General features: G+C 40.3%; 1 protein-coding gene across 5 annotated transcripts in view; it reads right to left on the bottom strand.

Annotated features, from left to right (window-relative positions):
* The window catches only part of CDK15 (cyclin dependent kinase 15), a 90888-nt gene extending 67220 nt beyond the window's left edge, over positions 1-23668 (bottom strand). For 3 of the 5 annotated variants that reach the window (XM_087435623.1, XM_087435620.1, XM_087435622.1), the window contains exons 1-6: positions 23479-23668; positions 22610-22759; positions 22314-22411; positions 14391-14470; positions 5392-5486; positions 4579-4641 (exon numbers count right to left, since the gene is read on the bottom strand). In XM_087435623.1, the coding sequence (XP_087291749.1) occupies positions 4579-4641; positions 5392-5486; positions 14391-14470; positions 22314-22411; positions 22610-22759; positions 23479-23601 (609 nt within the window). In that variant the 5' untranslated portion in view covers positions 23602-23668. The remainder of the gene's footprint in view (positions 1-4578; positions 4642-5391; positions 5487-14390; positions 14471-22313; positions 22412-22609; positions 22760-23478) is intronic. The other 2 variants (XM_014784744.2, XM_087435621.1) reach the window with 1 other exon arrangement.
* Between the last annotated feature and the right edge of the window lie 248 nt (positions 23669-23916).

Below are 23916 nucleotides of genomic sequence, written 5' to 3'. Positions count from 1 at the left end.
ACTAAAGACTCGGGCACCTGGATCACAGCTGTTGCTTCCTTGACATTAGTGGCCATGTGAACAAGCTCAGCCAACCTCCTCAGTTCCAACAATCTGCTTCTCCAGTCCACTTCAGCTCTCACTCTCTCATGGTCACACCCTGGGTCTTGCCATCATATGCAACTGTCCTCTGAAATGTGAAATTTGCCCCTCTATAAAATGGCTTCTGCAATGAGAACTTCATTCACAATGTTTTTACCATGGTCACCAATGCCTTTTGCTATGGAAATCCAATGGATACCTCTCATTTCTTCTCTTTGTAGCATTTGGCACCATGTTTTTCTTCCTGAAGCTCTCTCCCCTTGGTATCACAATCCCTTAATTTTTCTCCTATCATTCTGGCTGCTCTTTTCATAGGTTCTACCTCCTCTACTGATCTCTAATATATTGATATTCCTTAGGGCTCCATCCTTGACCATCTTATCTTATCACCCTACACAGTCTCCCTTAGCCATGTAATTCACTGACTGCCTCAATTAACAACTGTATTCAGATGATTTCAAAATCTTTATCTCCAACTCACATCTCTGTCCTAACTTTTAGATCCATAGAGTCTGAAGATCACTTGGACATCCCATAATCACCTCAAACTCAGCACATCCAAAACTTAACTCACTATGTCCCTCTAAAATCCATTTTCCACTCTGTTTCTCTATCTCAGTGAATAGCACCATCATCCATCTAAATACTCAAAGCTAGAAAAATTATTGCTGATTCTTCCATCTCCCGTCAATCCTGGCTAAGTAACTGATCGAATATATGTCCACTTTCCTCCACCAACATCTCACATCTGCACCATTGTTGTCCTGATTAGCCTCACTGTCAATGCTGGAATCCTAATAGACACCAACATTTAGAGAATGACTAGAGGAAATGGGAGTATGGGGTGGGAGTAGGAAAAAGCAGGGACAGAGTGGCGACAGGAGACTATAACATTAAAAAAAAAAAGTCTTGCCCTCCTTCCAATCTAGTCACATAGTGTCCTCAGAGCGAGCTTTACAAAAACAAAATCTGAATTTACCACCTCCTTGTTTAAAACCATTTAATGGCTCCTCACATGGAACAGCACGACATAGCTGGGCCCTTCATTCTCTGGCTCCTACTTACTTCTCAAGTCTCGTCTCTAACCATCCCCAACTCTGTTAATTCTAAACCTCAGCCTTACTGAATTATCTTCAGTTCTTGGAATATACCACGCCCTCTGGCATCTGAGTATTTTCACTGCTGCCTCTACTACGGGGAACTCATCTCTAGTCCCACCTGCTTTGATTGGATAACTTCTTCCTCTGTGCTTCCATACACTCCTAGGAAACCCCTCTACTTATTAGTGTATCCCTCACAGACCCACAAAGTCCTTGCTGTCACGTATGATTTTCAGTTGTATAAGACACAACTGTATTGTGACACTCTCGACCATGCCCTCCTTGAAATTGTCTCTTCCCTCGACTTCCATTAAAATGTACTTTACTGGACCCTTTGCATTCCTAAAAGCTGCTTCCCTTTGGTCCCTCTTTCCTGTTCCTCTTCTCCTCCCCTAAAGGCAAAAGTTCTATCACCAGTCCTTCTCTCTTTGTGTATTTGCTCTTTTGGTTACCAACTCTCTTGTCTTTAACTACAAACTCCACGTGCCGATTACCCACAAATCTGCACCTCCAGCTTATGTCGCCCTTCTGAGCACCAATCTCCTCTTCCATTGCTGCTGCTCATTTCCCTTCAGATGTCCCACCTCAACTCGGAGCTCATCACGTCCAAAACAGGACTCCTCCTCTTTCTCTCCAAGTCAACTTTGTCTCCTGTTTCTGTTAACAGAGCTGTAATTCTCCTGGCCAACCAAATTCAAAACCAGTCATGTTTGGCCCCATCCTTGCCCTCTTCATGCCCAGTTAGTCAACGTGTCCTGGCTAAACCCATCTTTGTTTCCATTTTTCACATTCTTTTCCATTCCTACCTTCACTACCATAATTGAAGCCTTTATTCTTACCTAGATCCTTGCTCCTCAAAGTTTGGTGCTCGACCAGCAGCACCTGTATCACCTGGGAGCATGGTAGAAGCAGAAGCTCAGGCCTCGCCCTAGACTTACTGAGTCAGATCCCTGGGTCATTCGTCTGCTCATTGAAGTTTGAGAAGCACTGGGCTAGACCGCATCAACGAACTCCTACCTGGAATCCCTGACTCCAATCTCCTCTCTTAATCCATCCCACAGACCACAGTTACTAAGTTTCCTTCTGATCACATCATTCTCTCTCAACTCAAACTCCTTTAATGACTCTACTGTCTAAGGAATAAAGTCCACATCTTAGAAAGTAAGGCTCTCAGCCACCTATCAATCTATTTCCCTGGACTTACGTACCCTATTTCAATAATATACTCTATATCTTGGGCCAACAGGACCAGAGATGCGGTACAGCATTAGTGGAAAAGAATATTAACCAAGAATCCCTCTTACAATTGCAAAAGCTAGGTCTTTAACCTCAGGTAAAGTATTTGTTCTCTCAAATCTTGGATTTCAATTCCGCAAAATAAGGAAGTTGGACCAGCCTAGTGTTTTTAAGTCTTTTTTTAACTGCAACCCACAGTAAGAAATATATATGTATCCAGTATTCACATCCATACAGAGATGTAAGTGCAGTTTCAACTGGAACAAAAGTTGCACCAAATAAGGCTTACTAAGTGTAATGTGCTCTAATATTTTCTATTCTCTTCTCATCCATTCCATTTCATTTTTTAAAATGCTGGTTGCTAATCACCAAATTGATTTCATAACCCACTAATGAGTCAGAACCTGAACACTGACACCACAGTGGTCCCTCTAACCCAACAGCACATGACTCTGGGATCCTCTTCCTTGAGCGCATCCTCTACTTCCCTGCTCTGTGCCTTTGCTGAAAACATTGCTTCTTTCTGTAACCTCTTCCTCTATTCCAGCGCCTTGAAATGCAATGCATCTTTTAAGGTCTGGCTTAATGAAACCTCTTAAAATGAGATGATATCTTTTACTTTTTTGCACATTTACAATACTAGGTCTTACTTCTTACTTGGCATGATTCACAAACACTCTTTGATAATGTTGGTGTATATTTCTTATCTCTTGTTTTTGTTTCTTGAGGGCAGGAATCATGTATTCTCTGCCTTTTTATCTTTCTAAGCATTTAGCACAGTGTCTGGTATGTAAGTCACTCAAGCCTGAAAATCTTTTATCTTTCTCCAACCATTCTATTTCATCAACACCTCCAGTTCCTTGACTCTTCTGCTCTCTCCCTACCTATCAGCAACCTGCTTATCTTTACCTCTTTCCCTCGGATTAGACTCAATTTAGAAACTGCTGACCATCACCTTAACCTATCTATTGACAATCTCCTCAATTCTCTTGCCCAACTGTCTTTTCTTCTCACATGTCTGGCAAAACTCCAACTCTGAATCAATTCAACTGTCTACTTTCTCTGCTCCTCTATTCAAATTGCTAAGCACTGCCGTTAAAAAAAATCCCATGCTCATGCAGATAATTCAATGGTTTCATCCTCACCAGGGTGTTAACACACTACTAGACATTCCTTCTCGGTTTCCTAGTTAGTTCTCTATCCCATTCTCCAACACCTATTTTAAAATGTTTTCACTCTCCTCAACCCCCTGTCCTCAAACATTTTCCCCCTTGCCTCCAAAGGTGGATTAGGCTCCCTTACTGATTTCTCATAGTATTCTTAATTAACATGGCCATAGCCCTTGTCACTTTGCTTTCCGCTGTCTATTTAAGTCCGTATATCTTACCAGGCTTTAAGCTCACTGAAAAGAAGACACACAACTTATCATTATTGAAACCTCAGAATTTAATATAGTACGAGGTACTCAATAAATATTTTTTGAATGAATGAATAAATGAATACATAAATATTAGTTAAATGAATGAATACATCATATACAAATCTCATATGGTTATGTTTAGGGCCAATTAATTAACGCCAATAAAAGCTTAGGGAATGAAAAGTATGAAATACAAATGATTTCTAAAATTTATAACAGATGTAGAATTACAGCTGGTTAAAAGTTTATTATTACTTCTATTCCAGTTACTGGCAAAATGGAAGTCAGTCCCAGATATAATAGGATCCAATAGAGCAGGCAAAAGGGTGAGTGATTAAGATCCAACAGAGGTACTTCATTTGCTAATTCTAGTGGGGAAATATAAGTACAACACAGACATGATCACAGACCACAGTCCTCTGCCATGAAGACGGCATTTATTTTATGATGGCCTAGCTTCACTTCTTTCCTTTTACTGCAATTTGTTTTAATTGGTGTATATTTCTAAAGACATTTGCATGATGGCAATGACTGACAAGGCCCGGCTGCCCAGAAAACAGCTAGACATTGCTCCATATCTGAGAGGTAACTCTCTTTTTTTTTTTTACTTTTCTCTGGAATATCAACGATATTCATCTTCTTATTTAGTGTCATGGGACTTTGCTTTGCGATGAGAGTCTGTTTCGAAACTCTCCTGTGGTGGGTGAGCCAGAGGAGAGTCGTGCCCCTCAAAGTACTCACCCTGACATTGTGAGGATGAAGGCCTCCCGGGTGCTGAGACATATACTGGGCCAGGTCTGTGTGCTACAAAGATGGTGGAGAGAGGGGTGTTAGTGGTGCTTGGACTATGTCCTAAAGCAGACCATAGGCTTGACTGTCAGAGTGTGACAATGTTCAGAATCTTTGAGAACAAGGAGCATAAGGTACATAACCAGGTTTTCTGAGATTCTACTGTTAAAGCCAAACACAGCATGCCTTTCCAACTGGCTGCTCCGAGAAGGAGGCCTGTTTCTTGGCACAAAGAGATGCTCATTTTAAACGACTGGCACTGAACACAGCAACGTGGGGATTTTCCACTCTCCACGTGTCGTTGAGGGAAGCTAAGTGCACACACATTATGATTTCCTTCTGCTTATTTGAATATTTTTTCCTTTCAAAAATACAAAGTGAGTTATTCTTTAGTAAACTTGCATATAATTTTTTAAAACCTTGTGATTTATGTCTTTATTGTCAATGAAAAAATGTTGGGTTCTGCTCAGATCGTGATTAAAAATAGATAAAAAATAAGTGCAAAAGTTTTATTTAGGAGGCAAACTCAAAGTGCTTATTTATTACTGTTGGTGAGGGAAAAAAGACAGCAAATATAGTGGGTGGAGAAGTAGGACCAAAGAATCAGACTGAGAACAACAGCCTCCATGAATCACAGTAATGAAAATTTCCATGACACTTTCCACATGGTAATGAAAGTTTTATCATGCCATAAAATATTAACAGATTCATTATACGAGCGCCAGGCTTTCCCCTCATGCTTTGTAAAGTGCTGCGGCAACTCACCATGTATTCAAAAACGAACGTCAGTGTCTCTTTGGTGTGGATTATGTCATGCAGGAGCACAATATTGGCATGTTTCAAACCCTTCAGCAGAGAAGCTAGAAAAATTAAACAAAGATGTTAATTCAATCATTGATAATGAAAGTACTGCTTTAAAAGACACCAAGCAGCATTTATTTTTTAAGCATTTCACATCAAGCATTCTGGTTTTTTACAGCTGGAAAAAGTCCCTTGTTGTGAAATAATATTTAAAATCACAAAGGACCTTCATTACTTGTTAAATGGCAAGTCATTGCATTTACATAACTTATTTTTCTTACAGGCTGGAGCCCTTGCAAAAAATATGTTTCCATTTACCCAATCAATTTCATCAAAGCACTCAGAGCACTTTGCAAATGCTTTCCTCTGGGAATCTTATCATCTCTGCTTCAGAGCTACAGGAGAGGAAGCCTGGAGAGAGGCCATTGGGGGAGCAGGAAATGGAGTGTTCTTTCTAGAGAGGACTTTGCAACATATGACCATTCTCTAAAATTTAAAATCCCACAGGGGGTCAAGAAGGCCCACAGATGTGCTTGGTGGAGGGCAGGGATAAGAGCATGGGATGAAGGATTGTTGAAACATAATAGAGAGTGGAGGGGATTTCTTAAAGGGAGAATTGCAAACCTCTGTGGACAGGAGAAAATGCAAACTTGAAAAGAGGAGAGGGCCAAACTTAGGGAGCCCAGGGCAGTGGGGAGATAGAGGACTCTCTCGCATCGTCAATAACAGGTTATTATGAGGTCACTAAAGGCAGCCTTAAAGGGGAGAAGTCACCACAAAAGGCCAGTGAGTGAATGGGAGAGGGTTTGAAAAGCTGTCTCTGGGGGCTCCAGAGATAGGAAGACCCCCAGCTTCAGGAGAGTGGAGACCAGAAAAGGCTCAATAAGGAGATGATAAGTCTCAGCTCAGGGCATCCCTACATGAAGAAACAGTGTCCTTAAGACTTAAAGGAAAGGACACGTTAAGCATAAAAAACCCTAATCAGTGTTCTGCAGGGTATGTCTTCATATCATGAATCCCCTGCACCAACTCTCGCCCAGGATTCCATAAGATTAAAAACAAACTCAAATACTCCCTACAAATTTTGGAACACAATTGCTTGCTTCAGGAATCTTATCCTGTTGTACTGATCCTCTGTTGTTTTGCCCCCCTGGCAGCCATTCTCCCTTCTAGTGGGGACACCTCCATTTTCCTCCGGGGAACCAACCCTCTCCCTACTCAGCTCATGCTATTCTGGTGGGGCTGACCCCACCCCTGCCCAAGAGTGGGCATCTGACCCAGGCCTGGCCAATCAGAGCACAGCACCCCCAGCCACAGTGTGTGGTTCAGACACAGGCACAAAACCCAAGCCTGGGAGAGCCCTACTTTGCTGGTGCCATGAAGTGCTTTCTTTTCCACTCCGAGGGCTGAGCTTGTAGGATTTAGCCAGGAGCTGCTCTGGCCAGATTACCACCACCTGGCGAGAGCATGCCTGGGAGTAAATCTAAGGCAGAGAAAAACAGTGCTGGGAGATGGAGAGACATGGATTCCTGGTGATATCGTCCACATCCCGCAAGCCCATAGTTATCAGATCTGTGAATTTCCTTCTTCGCTTAAGTCAGTTTCAGCTGAGAACCTCTTACCACCAAAGGCTCCCTACTCACCTGTTAACCCTCCTTTGCTCTAATGACTAATGCTCTTTTACTGTTTGCCCCTCTAATCCCTATGAGCTAAATTTATTATTTCACTTTTACAAGTACTTTGCTTTGTAAATATAGTAAACAGTCTCACAGGCATCTGTTAATGTCCCTAGTCCCAGACTGAAGACTACATGGGAACCGAGGGAGTGACTTCCCTCTCTTTTGGATGCTGACACAGCACCTAGTACAACGCTCAGCCAAGAGCAAGCACTTAATTTATCAAATATATTTATGAAGTGTTCTAACGAAAAACTGTGGAGTCAGAAACTCTAATGTGAATCCTGGCCCTGTCACTTTCTATCTGAGTGAGGTCGGGAGAGAATCTCAACCCAAGTCTCAATTCACTCCTTATGAAAAAGAGAGAATGCCTTTCCTGACTTGACTTCACAGATTGACAGAAGGATGGAACGAGATCCCATGTGCGGAACCCTTGGTAACTGTAAAGCATCACACAGGTGCAAATTAGAATTAATATCCCAGCCATCAGCTTCTTGCCCCTCCTTTTCGCCGTGAACCCCACTGAACCCCTACTTCCAGATTAACATCTTAAAATCTTGGTTATGTCATGTCTCTGCTAGAGTTTTTAACACCTTCCATAATCACAATGACTTCTAACATTAGTTGAGAATGCTTGTATTTTATGTATATTTTTATTTATAAATTATGTTCATGAATTTTTGTTTCTCTCTCTCTCTACACACACATACACACACACATTACAAAAGATATACCAAAATTAGGTTTTAAAAGGATATGGTAAAGCCAAAATTGCTAAGAATATTGATATTTTAATTTTATTTTTAATACAATTTTAGTCTCGCTTAAATATAATATTACTAAAACTCTTGACGCTTATTTTTAAAATCATGATGGCATATTTTGTTAATCACTATGGCTTCACACTATCATTTGCTGGAAAACTCAAGGAACAATATCTACTTAGGGTGGGGCTCACTGCTGACAACAGTGGGTATACATCTTTATTTAGCATAGTTTTCTTGATAATTTCTGTCTCATAGGAGTAGGAAAAGTGTCTGTTTTGCCATTTCTGTGCTGTTCACTTACATTTGCATTAATAGTCTTATATTTGATCCACAATTTCTTTGCAGAAATCATCTGAAACCATCAATCCATTTGATGAGGATTCACCACTCTAGTAAATGGCAACTTCTCTCAGCTCTTCTTCTCCCACTCTCATCCAATCCATCAGCAAATCTGTTGGCAATACCTTCAAAACACGTCCAGAATCCCTTTTTGCCATGTCCTCTGCTACCATCCTGAGCCAAGCTACCATCACATCTCGTCTGAATTATTTTAGATGTCTCCTAACTAGTCTCCCTGCTTCCTCCCTTCCTTCCTACGGTCTCTTCCCCACAAAACACCAGCCACTGTGATCCTTCTCAAATAGAAGTCAGGGCATGTCGCTCCTGGTTCCAGACCCTCCAGTGGTGTCTCATCTCACTCAGAGTAAGATGGAAAGGACTTACAATGGCCTGCCCAGCCTCATGACCTCCCCACCCTCATCTCCTCACACTCCCATCCTTGCTCACTTGGGCCTAGTCACACTGGCCTCCTACCTGCTCGTTGGACCCTTCCAGACACATTTCCATCCTGGTCTTACACCTGCTGCTGTCTCTGCTTGTAACCCTCCTGTCTCCGCTCTCTGCTTGCTTCCTCCCTTGCTTCCTTCAGGTCCCTGCCCAAATGATATATATAAAGTCTGGGCTACCCTGACCCCTCTTGATAAAATAGCAATCCCCTACCCCGACCCACGAGAGTGGGTCTCCAGTGACCCTCCATCCCGTACCCTGCTGTACTCTTCTCCATATTTCTATCACCCCTGACATGCTATCTGTCTGATTCTTGTCTGTCTCCACCTTTAAAAATATAAACTCCACGGAGAGCAGGCACTGTTGTCTTTTTTGCTTATTGCTGTACCCTCAGTGCCTAGAACAATGCCTGGGATATTATGAGCACTCAGTAAATATTTACTATTGAATTAGTGGTCACTACCTAACATTTCTGTACTATTATTGGTTGGCATTAGGTATTTCTGTTGAAGATGCTTTTATTCCCTATGTCTTGGAGTTGCTTTATAAACGCTGTGTGTTATAGCCACGTCTACTACTGCTTTTTTAACACCCCAGAACCACTGAAATACTTATATAGAAACTGTGACATTTGATGAGCAATAATAGGGAATTTACATGAAAGAGCAGATGATGTTTAAAGCATTTCTCTCACGGTATTAGTATATGGCTTGATCCTTCCACCAGAGGGATCTAAAATGCCTACAGCCTCAGATATGTGGGTCTTAAACCCAGGAAGGAAAGGTCTTCTTTCTTATTTCAGGGCCAGCTCATACACTTCACAGCAGGATGTGGTGTGTTCCGCAGGCTAATCAGCTGAGGGAGGCAAAAGCCAACTGAGAAGGGGAAAGAGCCTAAAATCAGAGCATTCTGATTCCTGTAAAATTATTGTTTTTATAATTCACATATTCTAAGTATACTTATTTTTGTTTTTCCTCAAGGAAAAGATGCAAAGATAAATTTGGGAGTCTTTAAAGCTCCAGACAAATGGAATCACAATGGAAGTACTTTAAGTGCTTCTAAAATACTTTTATAATGATGATGATGTTGATGATGATAATAATAGCTAACACTCATTGAGCATTTCCCACATGCCAGGTGATGTTGTAAGAATTTTACATGTGATAACTTGGTATGATCGTGAGAACACTCAGAAAGCCAAAGAGAAAACCTGAAGAAAACAACATAATCTCAAATCAGGAAAAATGACCCATGACAAAACGTTATTCAGCACATTTTAAAAAATGCGAAGTAGTTCTTTCTTTATTTTAAATGTCCAAAAAAGGTGCTTACTAGGACCAACTAAATACCAATGGGATTCCAACCAATGGAATTTAATCTGATTCTCATATGTGTAAGAGATTTAATAATTTAGAAAAAAATATTTTCATCTTGCAATAATATGAGAATATCTAATTTCTTGGTTTTATTAATTTCATTGGAGTTTGTGGTTTTGTGAATTTTGAGGAAAATTGATGCTTTGCAAGTGCAATGGGTCACGATGTTTTGATATTGCTCTGCTCTGTTCTGCTTTAGTTTAGAAGAAAATGTAAGGATGGCAACGACAAGGAAGAACAAGGCTGATTTTCAGAGTCCTGGGGCAAGACCATATATAGAGAGAGTGTCTGGTGGTCAAAGCCCTCTCTAGGCTGTGGGTGGCCCCTGTCCTTGTCTTTGCATCTCGAGCACCTGGCACAGGCCTGGCATGTGGTGCTCAATAAGTGCTTGTGAATTAATGAAGACCAGACAGTTGTAATGAGTTTAGGCAGGAGTCACTAATGGAGTCAATTCCCACACCCACCGCACATGAGGCATTGGATTAAAAAGAGTTTGTAGTTCCTGATGTTATATTTTCTCCAGCCTGGGTGTCACAAATCAAGTCAATGAGTTGAGTTATGCATTCCAAGAAAAGAAATCGTCTATATAAATGTAGATAAATATTAAGACACATGTTAGATAATAGTTATCATCTGATTTCTTTGGAATTGTAATCCCGATCACATACCATCATCCTAGCACTATTTTGTTTGATACAAATGTAACTATGCACGTGTAAACGCATAATGTCCCTGCCGTGCTTTGATTGCATTCACCGGAGGGTTTCTTGTCTAACCAGACCTGCCGTAATCTCTGTATGGTGACCATTGACTCAGCAGTTCTAGCTGGCATCCTCCACCTCATTGTATGACCTTGGGGAGGTGTCTTAGTTTATTTTTGGCTCCCCTTTCTACTATTTGGACTGGGAATAATTACTTTGTAATGTTTTCTGCTAGAGAATGATCTTAAAATATCTTCAACTGAAACTGTTTCTAATTTAAACACTGCAATTACTGGAAGTCAATGATAGAATCAGAACCGACAAATATACAATATTATATATTATTTTCTTTAAAATATTTCTTCTGCATTTTGCTTAACATTTATACAAAATGTATCATAAAAATAGATTTCTGCTTTTATTTTTACTGTTGCTAAAAGAGAAATGCTTGAGTTAAGGATTTCTAAATTTATCTACTTTATAGTAATATAGAAAGGATTTTGAATAGAATAGAATAGATTCTAATACCTAACAACTCTGATTACTAGCTCTGTGACCTCAGACAAGTTACCTAACCTCTCTGAGGCTTAGATTCCTACATTGCTACAACAAAAATAACATACTTTACCAACTAGAGTTGATGTAAGGGTTTAAAAAACAGATTATTGGGAGGAGAGATTATGTCATATGCCTAGTCCTCAAAAAAGATTGGTTATATGGCTGCTTCCTAAACAAATGCTGTTAACAGGCTGAAAGTCCTGGAAGTCCTTTTTAAACCCAAAGTTTCTATTTTTATAGAAGATATTTAAAATAATGCACATTATCAAGATATTGATATATAGTTTAATAAAACTAGGGAACGTGTTCTTTTATAAAAACTTAAAATATTAGCCTATTCAAATGAAAGTGTTTTCTCCTACTTGTAAAAATAAACATTTAAAATATAATTCTAGAACCAGTTATGAAAGATTTTCTAAGCTGCTATGAAGGTGGTTAATCTTTATAATTAGCAAGGAATGAGGGTAGAGAACTTGTCTGTTGTGTGCACTGCTGTGTATCCAGCAGCCAGCAGAGCGCCTGTCCATAGTGGGAGCTCAATAAATACCTGTAGAGGGAATGAATAGAGTGTATGGATTGTTGAATTAGAGAGATTTGGTTTGTATCATGGCTATATTGGAATAATAATAATATCTATCTGTAAAGGTTGTTAAGAGGATTGAAGGAGGTAACACATGAAAAGAATCTGGCGCGTGTTTCAAGAGATGTTTCTCTCAGTGCTGTTCATACTTTTGCTAATTTCATAATATTTCATGTTAAGATCACACAGTGTTCCAAATGACCAGATTAATAAACTGCCACATGTATTCTACCTATAAATAGAAAGACTGTACATGTAGTAAAATCCTACTCAATAAATCTTTGGCTGATATGCCATCACAGCAGCCAAACTGTTCAGGAAAAGTAATTCCTGTTTCAAGGCTTTTTAAAGAAGTCTGCATTACTCGTTCAGTTTTTCTGCACGTGGCTTTCGGTTGCCTTTTTAGCTAGTGACCCTGGATTTTAACTAATGAACTCCAGCTGTTCTTATTTTGTCTTCCAGCCCTTCTCATTTAACCTCCTGTCTCCCTGGTCTCACATCCTTAAAGTTCTTACAGGAAAAATGGGACAGTGCCAAAGTTTTCAAACGAGGCCTCATATCTTCTTGAGGGAGAGGGCTCCTCTAACAAGCTTTCACACTGGTGGAAAAGAAACGTTCGTTGTTGGAAATTGGATGCCTAACAACCTCCAATGTGTCAAAAATCCTTTTGTGGTTTTTAATATTATACAAGCAAAGCATTCAGTAAGGTAAGTCCATAAAACAAACCAAGAAAGTCCACAGATGAATACTAAATATAATTGCAAACACCTGTGATGGAAAGGCAATTCTTCAGCAAACATGCGATAAGAGGAACGTTTAGCCTGCAGAACAGTACAGGTCCAGCTTTTCTGAACCATCTGCTAGCAAACCCAGCAAAAGGTTTCAATGTTTAAGTCAAATGCCAACCTGAAAAACGTGGCTGTGGGCAAAATCAGAGCGAGCAAGCCTGACAAAGGCTTAAGATAAGCCATAAGAATGGGGTGAACATGGGCCTAGAGACCCTCCCCAAATGTTGGTGACCTGGGATTTCCATTATGTTCAGAAATACTCTTTAACTCATCTACACATCTCTTTCTAAAGCTGATCATCCTTTCATGGCGACCACTAATAAGTACATCAGTAAATGCAGCTTCCATTATATTAAACACTTAAAACCATGCTTTCCTCCAGAAGGCACCTGATCCGACCAGGATAACCCAATTGCCGTTTGGCCCTTCTACTCAAATTCAAAATGATGTATTTCCCAGGGGCTCTGAAAGACTTTTGAAAATGGCATCAAATTCAGTTATAAACTCATTTTCTGAATTGCTTTTTCCATGCCTGTTTGCGTAACCTGTCCTTCCAAGCTCAGTCCCAAATGTGCCGACTTCATCAGCCACACTGAGACTAGCGGGTTCTCATCTGAGTTGACGTCTTTTTTATCTCCATTATAACATTTGTTGTAACTTGAATCATCTGCTCTCTTAAGACTGAAAACGATATAGAGCAAAGATTAGGGCTTTTCCTTCTCATCCTTCACAACACCCAGCAATCTGCTTTGCGCATAGTATGTGCTCCATAAAGAAGGGAAGATGAAGAAGTTAAAAGGGGAGAAATTAAAGCCAGGGAAGAGCCATTTCTCTGGGTTTTTGCTGGAATGGTTAGCAGTCCTACCAACATTTTATTTCAAATGGCTCATGTAAAAAGGTTAATAAATTGCATTTTTAATGATTTATTTTCACTATAGTGGCTTTTTGACTTTTATATTATAAATTATTAGTTATCTTGATGGTGAACAAGACATCACTAGGGAAAAGAACAAGAATGGAATAATAGTAGCCAACATTTGTTGAACTCTGAAAATGGACTCTGTGATAAGTGCTTTATATGCATATTCTCATTTAATCCTCATAACAACTCAATGAAATAGGCATAATTATCCTCTTTCTGCAATAAACCGAGGCTTAACTAGGTATAGTCACCTACCTGTGGTCACACCACTAGTAATTGGTACATCTAAGATTCAAACCCAAGTCCATCTGACACTAGGTTCCTTACCCACTTGCTATACTGCCCAGGGTACAGAGAAAACAGGGCAACACTAAAAATGCATGCCTTGCCAAAGAGTTTTTCAAATGCCATCTAAACGACTTATTTTCAGGCAATTTGCTTACTGACAATTTGTGTGATTATATATATATTTTCTTTTTTTATATGGATTTTTCTGGGGTTATATAGATATAGCCTTAGCGTTAGTATGGGACCACACACACAGAAGGTATTGAGTTCATACTCAGTACTCATTGAGTTCATAGTCTTAGTCAACTAATATAATAGTATTGAATCTTAATTTCCTCAGGAATAAATAATAAAATCATAGTGTAAATGTACTTGGAAAACTAGTATGAAGAATAAAATTGCAGTTATAATATTACTTCTAAAAATATCAAAAGCTAGACACCAAATTGCTAGACTCAATGCATTTTTTACCAAATCAAGGACTTAAAACAGATCTCTCGGATCCATTTGACTGTTCTTACCTTCCCGGATGGCTGTAAATGGGACTCCTTCCTCTGCATTCATGCTGATGACTTTCAAAGCCACTAGCTGTCCGTTTATTCTAGGAGAGTCAGGGGAGAGGGCACATATTTATCAAGAAGGTTCAGAGCAGCAGTTTACACTAAGGATAGTTTAACAAAAGTAGCTTTCCTTCAAAATATATTCCAGCATATGAATCTACAATTTTCTCAAAATAAAAAGTTTTAGGGCCGCCCCATGGCTTAGCGGTGAAGTGTGTGCGCTCCGCTGCTGGCGGCCCGGGTTCGGATCCCGGGCACACACCAACGCACTGCTTCTCCCGCCACGCTGAGGCCGCATCCCACATACAGCAACTAGAAGGATGTGCAGCTATGACATACAACTATCTATGGGGACTTAGGGGGGAAAAAATAAATAAATAAAATTATGAAAATAAAAAGTTTTAAAAGTCATATGTATATTTACCAAGACATTTTTTCTCTTTACCAAAGTGATATATGTTCATTGTAGAAAATTTGGAGAACACAGAAAAGCACAGGAAAAAAACGCAACAAATCCATCCTCATAATATTTGGATGTATATCGTTCCTTTTTTTCCTCTTTGTGCACTTATGTAAGCATCTTTATTTTTCATCTGAATTGTGGTGACCTCCTAACAGGCTCTCTGCTGGTACACTTGTACCCCCACTATCCGCACTCAACAGAGTAGCGTGGGGCATCCTTTTTAAGTGAAAGTCAAAATAAGTCACTTCTCTGCTCAAAACCTACCACTATCTCCACATTTCACTTTGAATAAAAGCCAAATTCTTACAATCGCCTCCGAGGTGTTGCCTATCTGCCTGGTCCCACCATTCTCTCTCTTTCTTCATCTCCTCCTACTCTCCCCTGATACATTGTTTTGTCTGCTGATGTAAGCTAAGTGCCAGAGAACAGAGAAGATTTTAATGCAAGTATAAATATACTGTTTTTAATATAGTGGGATTCATGTCATATTATTAGCAACCCGTTTTTCCTCAACTTAACTTTTTCTCTTGTTCATTCTTGTATTATGTGATGTTTGAAAATGACATAATATGTCATCATATAAATATACAACAATGTGTTTAGCCAATTTCAAATGCTTTTAAATTGTTTCTAACTTTTGACTAGTATAAAAATACAGTGACAGGGCTGGCCCCGTGGCTTAGCGGTTGGGTGCGTGCGCTCTGCTGCTGGCGGCCCGGGTTCGGATCCCGGGCGCGCACCGACGCACCGCTTCTCCGGCCATGCTGGGGCCGCGTCCCACATACAGCAGCTGGAAGGATGTGCAGCTATGACATACAACTATCTACTGGGGCTTTGGAGGGAAAAAAATAAATACATAAAATCTTTAAAAAAAAAAAATACAGTGACAATCATATTTGTAGATCAGTCTTTTCATACAGTTCCTACTATTTTCTTAGGGTAGAGGTGGAATTGCTAAATCAAAGAGTATGCTGTGCACAAGTTTCTATTCTTTTGAACACAGGTTCCCAAACTGATCACACCACTAACTGGTTATGAGAGTGGCCATGCCAGCACTCTGTCCCCAACGCTAGGCAGGGTTGTCTTTTTTTAAGATTTTATTTTTCAGAACAGTTTTAGATTTACAGAAAAATTGAGAGGATAGTAGAGAGGGCTTCCGTGTAACTCACATCCAGTTTCTTCTATTGTTAACATCTTATACTAATTAGTGTGGTACATTTGTTAGGAATTCTTCAGTGGTTTGTGGGTTTTTTTGCAGTAAAATTGTATTATTTATTGTGGGTTGCATCATAAATTGGTAAAATTTGGGAGGAATGCAATGTGATAATACATAGGAAAAGTCATAAAGTACCATGCCCAGGAATTTTTTTCCAATAAACTTATTTAATAAAGATTTTTAAAATTCCAAATGCGTGAAAGATATCCCCTACTGTGTTAGTTATAATAGAAAATAAAATAAAAATATCTGAAATGTCCAACATTAGAGGAACAGTTTAAAAATTTGCAGTACATCAATACAATGGAATATTTTGCATTCATAACAAAAGCTTAATTCCAGAGACATATAGAAAGAAACATGCAAAAAATTCATGATGAAATGAATAATAGAATACAAGATAGCAAGCACACCTTGTTTGTAACTTTATATAGAATGTGTGCTTGTGTAAGACAAAATGCACATGGCAATTGCTGTGCTAAAGCAATGGATTGTAGATGATTTTTAAATTTTAAAAATTCATTTGCTGTTATATATTGCCTTTTTTTTCACAGCACTTATAAGTTTATTATGGCTTTCCAATTTTGTTTCAAAATGCTTTCTTTTTAATCTCTTTTTTTCTCTTTTAAAGTAGATATCACAGTAGATATGTGTAAATTTATCTTAGCCTTTTTGTAAATTGAGATATAATTGACATATAACATTGTGTAAGTTAAAGGTGTTCAGTGTGTTGATTTGATACATTTATGTATTGCAATATGATTACCGAGGTTTCTTTAGTTTTTACCTAATGTCCTTTTTCTGTTCCAGGATCCCATCCAGGTATCACATTACAGATAGTTGTCTTCTCTCTTTAGGCTCCTCTTGACTGTGACAGTTTTCTGAACTTTCCTTGTTTTCTGTTTTTTGTTTTTTTTGTGAGGCAGATCAGCCCTGAGCTACCATCCATGCCAATCCTCCTCTTTTTGCTGAGGAAGACTGGCCCTGAGCTAACATCCGTGCCCACCTTCCTCCACTTTATATGGGACGCCCCCACAGCATGGCCTGACAAGCGGCGCATCGTGCATGCTGGGGATCCGGGCCTGCGAACCCCGGGCCCCTGAAGCAGAGCGCGTGCGCTTAACCGCTGCGCCACCGGGCCGGCCCCCATAGATATTTATTTTATACTTTGAGTTATAAGCCAATACTAATTTATTTATTTTGTTGCTCAAATTTTTCCAGCTTTGTTTTGGGAGTTTTTTCAGTTGGTTCCTGCATCCCTTTGACATACCCCCACAAATGTGGGGTTTGCTGTTTTGTGGAACATTCATTGTTTTGTTTTGTTTTTTTGGTGAGGAAGGTTAGCCCTGAGCTAACATCTGTTGCCAATCCTCCTCTTTTTGCTGAGGAAGATTGGCCCTGAGCCAACATCCGTGCCCATCTTTTTCTACTTTACATGTGGGACACCTGCCACAGCATGGCTGGATAAGCAGTGCGCATGTCCACGCCTGGGATTGGAACCCGCAAACCCCAGGCTGCCGAAGCAGAGCGTGCAAACCCAACTGCTATGCCACCAGGCCAGCCCCATGGAGCATGCTTTTATCTTCATTTTTTGGCATATTTAATAGGTAAAAAGGATTATCACATTTTAATTTCTATTTCTTTAACTACTTTTCTGAAAAGAACTGAATTTTCATAAGTTTATTGGTCTTTTCTGTTCTTTCGTGATTTGCCTATTTTTATTGAAATATTCTTCATATACTTTTACCAATTTCTTTTGTTTGCCTTATCATCTTTGAAATTTAAAAATTTTATGGTTTCAGTATTTTCCGAAATGTTTTACTCAGAGCATAGCTCTGTGAAATTCTCCCCACCCTCCCAAAAAAGTTTTTTGGTAAATATGTTTAGAAAACTCTTTATACTTTTTTTTTTTTTTTTGGTGAGGAAGATTGGCCCTGAGCTAACGCCTGTTGCCAATCTTCGTGTTTTTCGCTTGAGGAAGATTAGCCCTGAGCTAACATCTGTGCCCATCTTCCTCTATTTTGTATGTGGGTTGCTGCCACAGCATGGCTTGATGAGTGGTGTGTAGGACTGCACCCAAGGTCCGAACCCAAGAACCCAGGCTGCTGAAGTGGAGCATGTCGAACTTAACCACTATGCCACCAGGCTGGCCCCTATATTTTTTAAATATTCTTAATCTTTCTTAGACGGTCATGGTATATGTTAACATTTTAAAGATGCTGAGAGCACCTACAATAAAGGGTCACATTTGATTTTGTTCTAGGGTTCCCAGGTCAATCAGACAATGGTAACTGTCTCAATGAAACCTCTATTAAGGTATCTCAGGGGGCAAGCCACACTATGTAGCTGTTAAATGTGCGCGCTCTGCTGCTGGCAGCCCAGGTTCGGATCCCGGGCGCGCACCGATGCACCACTTGTCAGCCCGTGCTGTGGCGGCGTCCCATATAGAGTGGAGGAAGATGGGCACAGATGTTAGCTCAGGGCCAGTCTTCCTCAGCAAAAAGAGGAGGATTGGCATGGATGGTAGCTCAGGGCTGATCTTCCTCACAAAAAAAAGGTATCTCAGAATTGGGGCCTCCTAGGACATACTTGGATAGATGGGGCACATGGACACTTCCAATCTTCCCTTATGGGTTCTGATTTAAGTGTTATGGGGGCTGGCCGGTGGTGCAAGCGGTTAAGTGCATGTGCTCCGCTTCAGCCTGGGGTTCTCAGGTTTGGATCCTGGGCATGCTCCGACGCACTGCTTGTCAAGCCATGCTGTGGCGGGGTCCCATATAAAGTAGAGGAAGATGGGCAGGAATGTTAGCTCAGGGCCAGTCTTCCTCAGCAAAAAAAAAAAAAAAAAAAAGAGGAGGATTGGCATCGGATGTTAGCTCAGTGCTGATCTTCCTCACCAAAAAAAAAAAAAGTGTTATATATAGACAGACCTTTCCAGCCCAAACGTGACACAGAATTCTCTTACCTACTCTTCTAGTTCTCATATGTTTTCTATTTCATTTAACTTTTTAATGCACTGGGAACTCATACTGCATGCTTACCTTTTCCAAACTGCAAACAATTGTCCCAGCTCCATTTATTGGACTGCCTTCTTTTCCCTACATATTCCACACGCCACCATGATTATGCACTAGATCTTACTAATACTTGGATTCATGACTGTTCTGCACTTTTAAAAATCGTATTTCTTTGACCTGTCTTTTCTTATACTTGTGCTACACTATTTTAATTACGGTAGCTTTTGAACACATTGAGACTACATTAAAACTCTAAATTAGAGAATCGTTGACATCTTTGCACTATTAGATTTTCTAATTCAAATACCCTTACAACTGTCCCTGGGATGACCTATGAGACCCTATTCTACTGCCCGACGGCAACTACAACCCCTCCCTGCTCTCAGCTCCCTCCTCTCTCCCCTCCAATGCCAGCCTGCTCCTGCCTCAGGGACTTGTTACTTGCTGTTCCCTCTGCCTGCAGCTCTCTTCACTGTCCATGCACACAGCTCACGCCTCTCCTCTGCCAGGTCTCTGCTCAAGTGTTCCCTTCTCAGCAAGGCCTGTCTCATCGCCCTTCTTAGAACGGTAACCCACCACCCAGCTCTGGCACTCCGTGTCCCTCTGCCCTGTTTCACTCTTTCCAGACAAACTCAGTGTTTTACTAACATATTTATTGTCTATCTCAGCCCTACTAGAATGTACATTCCACAAGAGCAGAGATTTTTGTCTCTTTTGTTCTCTGTTGAATCTTTATTGGCTAATATGCCTGGCACATCAGTAGGTGCACAATAAATATTAGTAGAATGAATGAATGCCTGGTCGGCTCTTCCTTCAAGTCCCTTATGTCCCTTTGTAAGTCTTTACATAAATCCTGCCCACTTTTTGATGCTGATGATTTTTTGTTGTTGCCATCGTGAGAGTAATTTCCCCTACTATATTTTCTATTAATGGTTATTGCTAATACCTAAGACAACTTTTGATAAGTATACTTTGATTTTGTAACTGATTACCTTATTGTTCTATCTTACTACTTCTAACAGTTCCTTAGATGATTCTTTTGGTTTTTGTAGGTAGACAATTCTATAATCCACAAAAATGATATTGTCTTTTTTTTCTCATTGCGTTGGCTAGAACATTTACAATAATCTTCAACAATAAAGGATAATGGGCATTCTTGCCCCATCTCTTACTTAATAGTGATGTCTCTAGTATTTAACAAAAAAGTATGTGGGCTGTTGATTTGAAATATTCTATATCATAATGAGGAATTATTATTCTATTTCTATTTTGCTCAGAGTTTTAAAAACTAGTAATTGATGTTGAATTTATCAAATGCCTTTTTGGCATCTATCTCTATGATACATTTAAACTTGTTTTTAAATCATAAATGTAATGCCTTCGTGGTAAGGAATAAAGTGAAAAGTTTGATCTTTCTTTCCCCACCCCAGTTTCAACCACTAGAAGTGTCTACTTTTAACGATCTCTTGTGCATTTTTCCAAATTCCTCTATGCACATACAAATTTATACATGTATAGTACATCCGAGTGCTTTTTTCTAAATGAGTTCATAGGGTACATATTGTTCTGTAACCTACTTTTTTCTCTTAAAATATTGCACTTCTTTTCATATTAGTACATCAATCTCATACTTCAGATGGCTGTGTGCTATTTCACTGTACGGTGATTATTTAGACAGTCCTCCATTAATGGATATTTGTGACCAGGTTTTTACTTTTTCTATTACAAATCTTGCTGCAGTGAATGCACTTTTACATGTATCTCTGTGCACTTGGACAAGTATTTCTAATGTATTCTTCATATTATTATAAGGCTGAGTCCCTTGAAGGAAATCTTTTATATTCTCAGTTCCTAAGATAGTCTATGGAAGTGAATTAAAGCCTGTTTCTGCAGAATATATTTAAAATGATATTTCCCCTAAAATCCTGTTTTAACAAAAATATTAACACAAGTACTAAGATAAATAATGACTATGTAGTCTTGTAGTATTTATATTACATTTTTTGTGTGTGTGTGTGTGTGAGGAAGATCAGCCCTCTTTTTGCTGAGGAAGACTGGCCCTGGGCTAACATCCGTGCCCATCTTCCTCCACTTTATATGGGCCGCCATCACAGCATGGCCTGACAAGCAGTGCATCGGTGCGCGCCCGGGATCCGAACCCGGGCTGCCAGCCGCAGAGCACACGCACTCACCCTCTATGCCACAGGGCTGGCCCTACATTAAATTTTTTTTAATTAACATTTAACAACTATTATTTTTATTGGGCCATTATTTTTCTCCATTGGAGTAACATAAATTAAAGAAATCCGACCTTCTGACTTTCCCACCTTAACTAAGAAGCAGTGGAGGTCATGGACCTTTAGTATACGTTTCACAAAGTTTGTTGTTAGCGAAAACGGGTACTTGGCTTCTGGATTAGCAGTATTTTTATTCCCCAGCCATTTTGTGTATTTTGGAAGTAGAAAACCCAGGATTAATCATTTTTTGCGTAAATCATACTTTGTAGAAACCAACTTGAGTTTCTTCCACGAAGGCAAAGTGGAAGGATGAAGGAGCAAGCTCAAGGTTGCCATTGCAAACCTCTGTCACTGTGACTTAGGGAGGGATTTGAAAAACCCTTTAGAGACAACTTACCAACTGCACTTCCCACCAGGCTGAAGAGCAGTAACTGTTCTGTGGGCCAGTCTACTTTCTTTGAATTGAATAAAAAAGAGGAAACTCTTGGGGCTGGCCCCGTGGCGTAGCAGTTAAGTGCCCGCACTCCGCTGCTGGCAGCCCGGGATCCGAACCCCAGGTGCGCACTGATGCACCGCTTGTCAGGCCATGCTGTGGCGGCGTCCCATATAAAGTGGAGGAAGATGGGCACAGATGTTAGCCCAGGGCCAGTCTTCCTCAGCAAAAAGAGGAGGATTGGCATGGATGTTAGCTCAGGGCTGATCTTCCTCACACACACACACAAAAGAGGAAAAGCTGATAAGCACCTTAGTGAGCTGACTTTAATTGGGGCAGGTGAAGTTTGGTTTCCTTTCAAACTATTTAAATCATCTTGTCTCTTCCTATTGACTATGGTGCCTTGCCCAGGTCCCAAAAGCCATGAACTTCTGCCATGTGTCACTGGGGCTTTACAACGTCGAATCAGGGGGTGGGGTCCTCATCTCTAAAGTCTCTCCCAGCTATGAGTCACTCACCTGCTAATCCCCTTGTAAACTGTAGCATAAGAACCTTCACCCAGCTTCTCCAAGTTCAAGTAAGACGAGGCTGCCCCAAAAGGGACGCTCTTCCTCTGCTTAAGGGGAACAGGGAGGGGCGAGAAGTGAGAAAGAAAGAAAGAGCACATTTTTAGTGTGGATTTTTTTCCAGAGAAATTAGCATTACCAGAATGTACTTGGGAAGGCCTGGTCAGGAATTGCCCTGGAGGTAAGGGCCATCTCCCTAGATAAGCATGCAGTAAATTCTTCTTGATCAACATCAGCTGCTCACTCACCCACTGAAAACCCTGTCTCAGATCCTCTTCCTGAAAAGAATCACTGTTACTCCGTGGCCTTTTACTCTTGAACTTCCGGGCACGGACAGTCTGAAGTCCCCTGGGGTGAAATGAAGTCATGGAACATGATGCTTCCTTTAGATCTGTTAGCTAGAGAAAGAAGAAAGTGCAGGAATAAAATTTATGCAAAGTCAAGAGTCGGTGGCTGACATAAACCATTTTTTCTTTATTTGCCTGATTTTCACTCTTCAAATGTTTTCTGAGCTTCCTACACCCCCAAAAGTCACCTTTCCTGAAAGTCAGGTCCCTAAAAAAGAGATCATACTACCATCAACTGCTGAAATATTATATTCTTTCTTCACCTAAAACTTTGTCTTTAACACAGGTTAACCTAAATCTCTTTGATGGATGGTTTCCAATTTTTCTCTCTGTAACTCGGGCTTTTTTTTTTTTTTCATGTCCCCTTAATTTATCTCTTTAGGGGAATAATTTTCTGGCATGGCGTTGCTAATAACCATGAGCTAATTATTAAAATTTTGAATCCTGGCATACCAATACTGCAGCTGGGTTTCTGAGGTTCAGCTCTGTAATTTAGCACTTCAGAGATTCCAAAAGAATAACTAAATTTCTCGAATTCAAGTCAACCAAGTCTCGTGCAGTCCAAAGCACAGGATTATTTTTCCCCTTTGGTTTACAAGAAAATCCCCAAATTTGGTAACAACAGGCATAAATTCTCTGTGAGTTTAATAGTATTTTCTTTTTGTTGGTTTAGACCTACGGCAGAAAAATCAGACCCTGCTTCAGAGAGGGAGTCTCTGACCTCCTTGGTTTATCAATAGAGGAAGATGCTCCTCCTGGGATACAAATACCTCAATCGCAGCCTCGGTCCTCACGGGCACACTCCTCTGACAGCTGTGTGCATCGCCTCCCTCCCCACAGCGACGGCAGCTGCATCCAGGCTGGAGAGTCTTCGCACACAGCTCTTGACCCATAATCTTCTAGGTTCAAGGAGAAAACCCACGCTTGAGCCTCTCCCCCTCTGCCTCTCGTGTCCTCCTTCCCTCCCTCTTTGCCAGAGGTCAGCAATGCTGGAGCTTTCATATGACTCACATTCGGGCTCTGCCTGGAGCAGCCTCATGACTTCAGCAGTTTTTCCTTATCGGTGCAAGAAACTAGAGATTGGAGAGGCGGCCAACCGCATTCCTATGTACTAACTGAAAGCAGGATGGCTAATATAGGATAGAATACAGTTTGGCGCAGTTAAGGTTCTTATTCCAGCCACAAGTTAGTGCTATTGGTATACATAG

Source organism: Ceratotherium simum, chromosome 9 (assembly GCF_057802395.1).
Source record: "Ceratotherium simum simum isolate JZ-2026a chromosome 9, ASM5780239v1, whole genome shotgun sequence".
Classification (NCBI taxonomy): Eukaryota; Metazoa; Chordata; class Mammalia; order Perissodactyla; family Rhinocerotidae; genus Ceratotherium; species Ceratotherium simum.
Note: the sequence above shows the minus strand (reverse complement) of the source record. Positions and strands in the feature narration are given on the sequence as shown.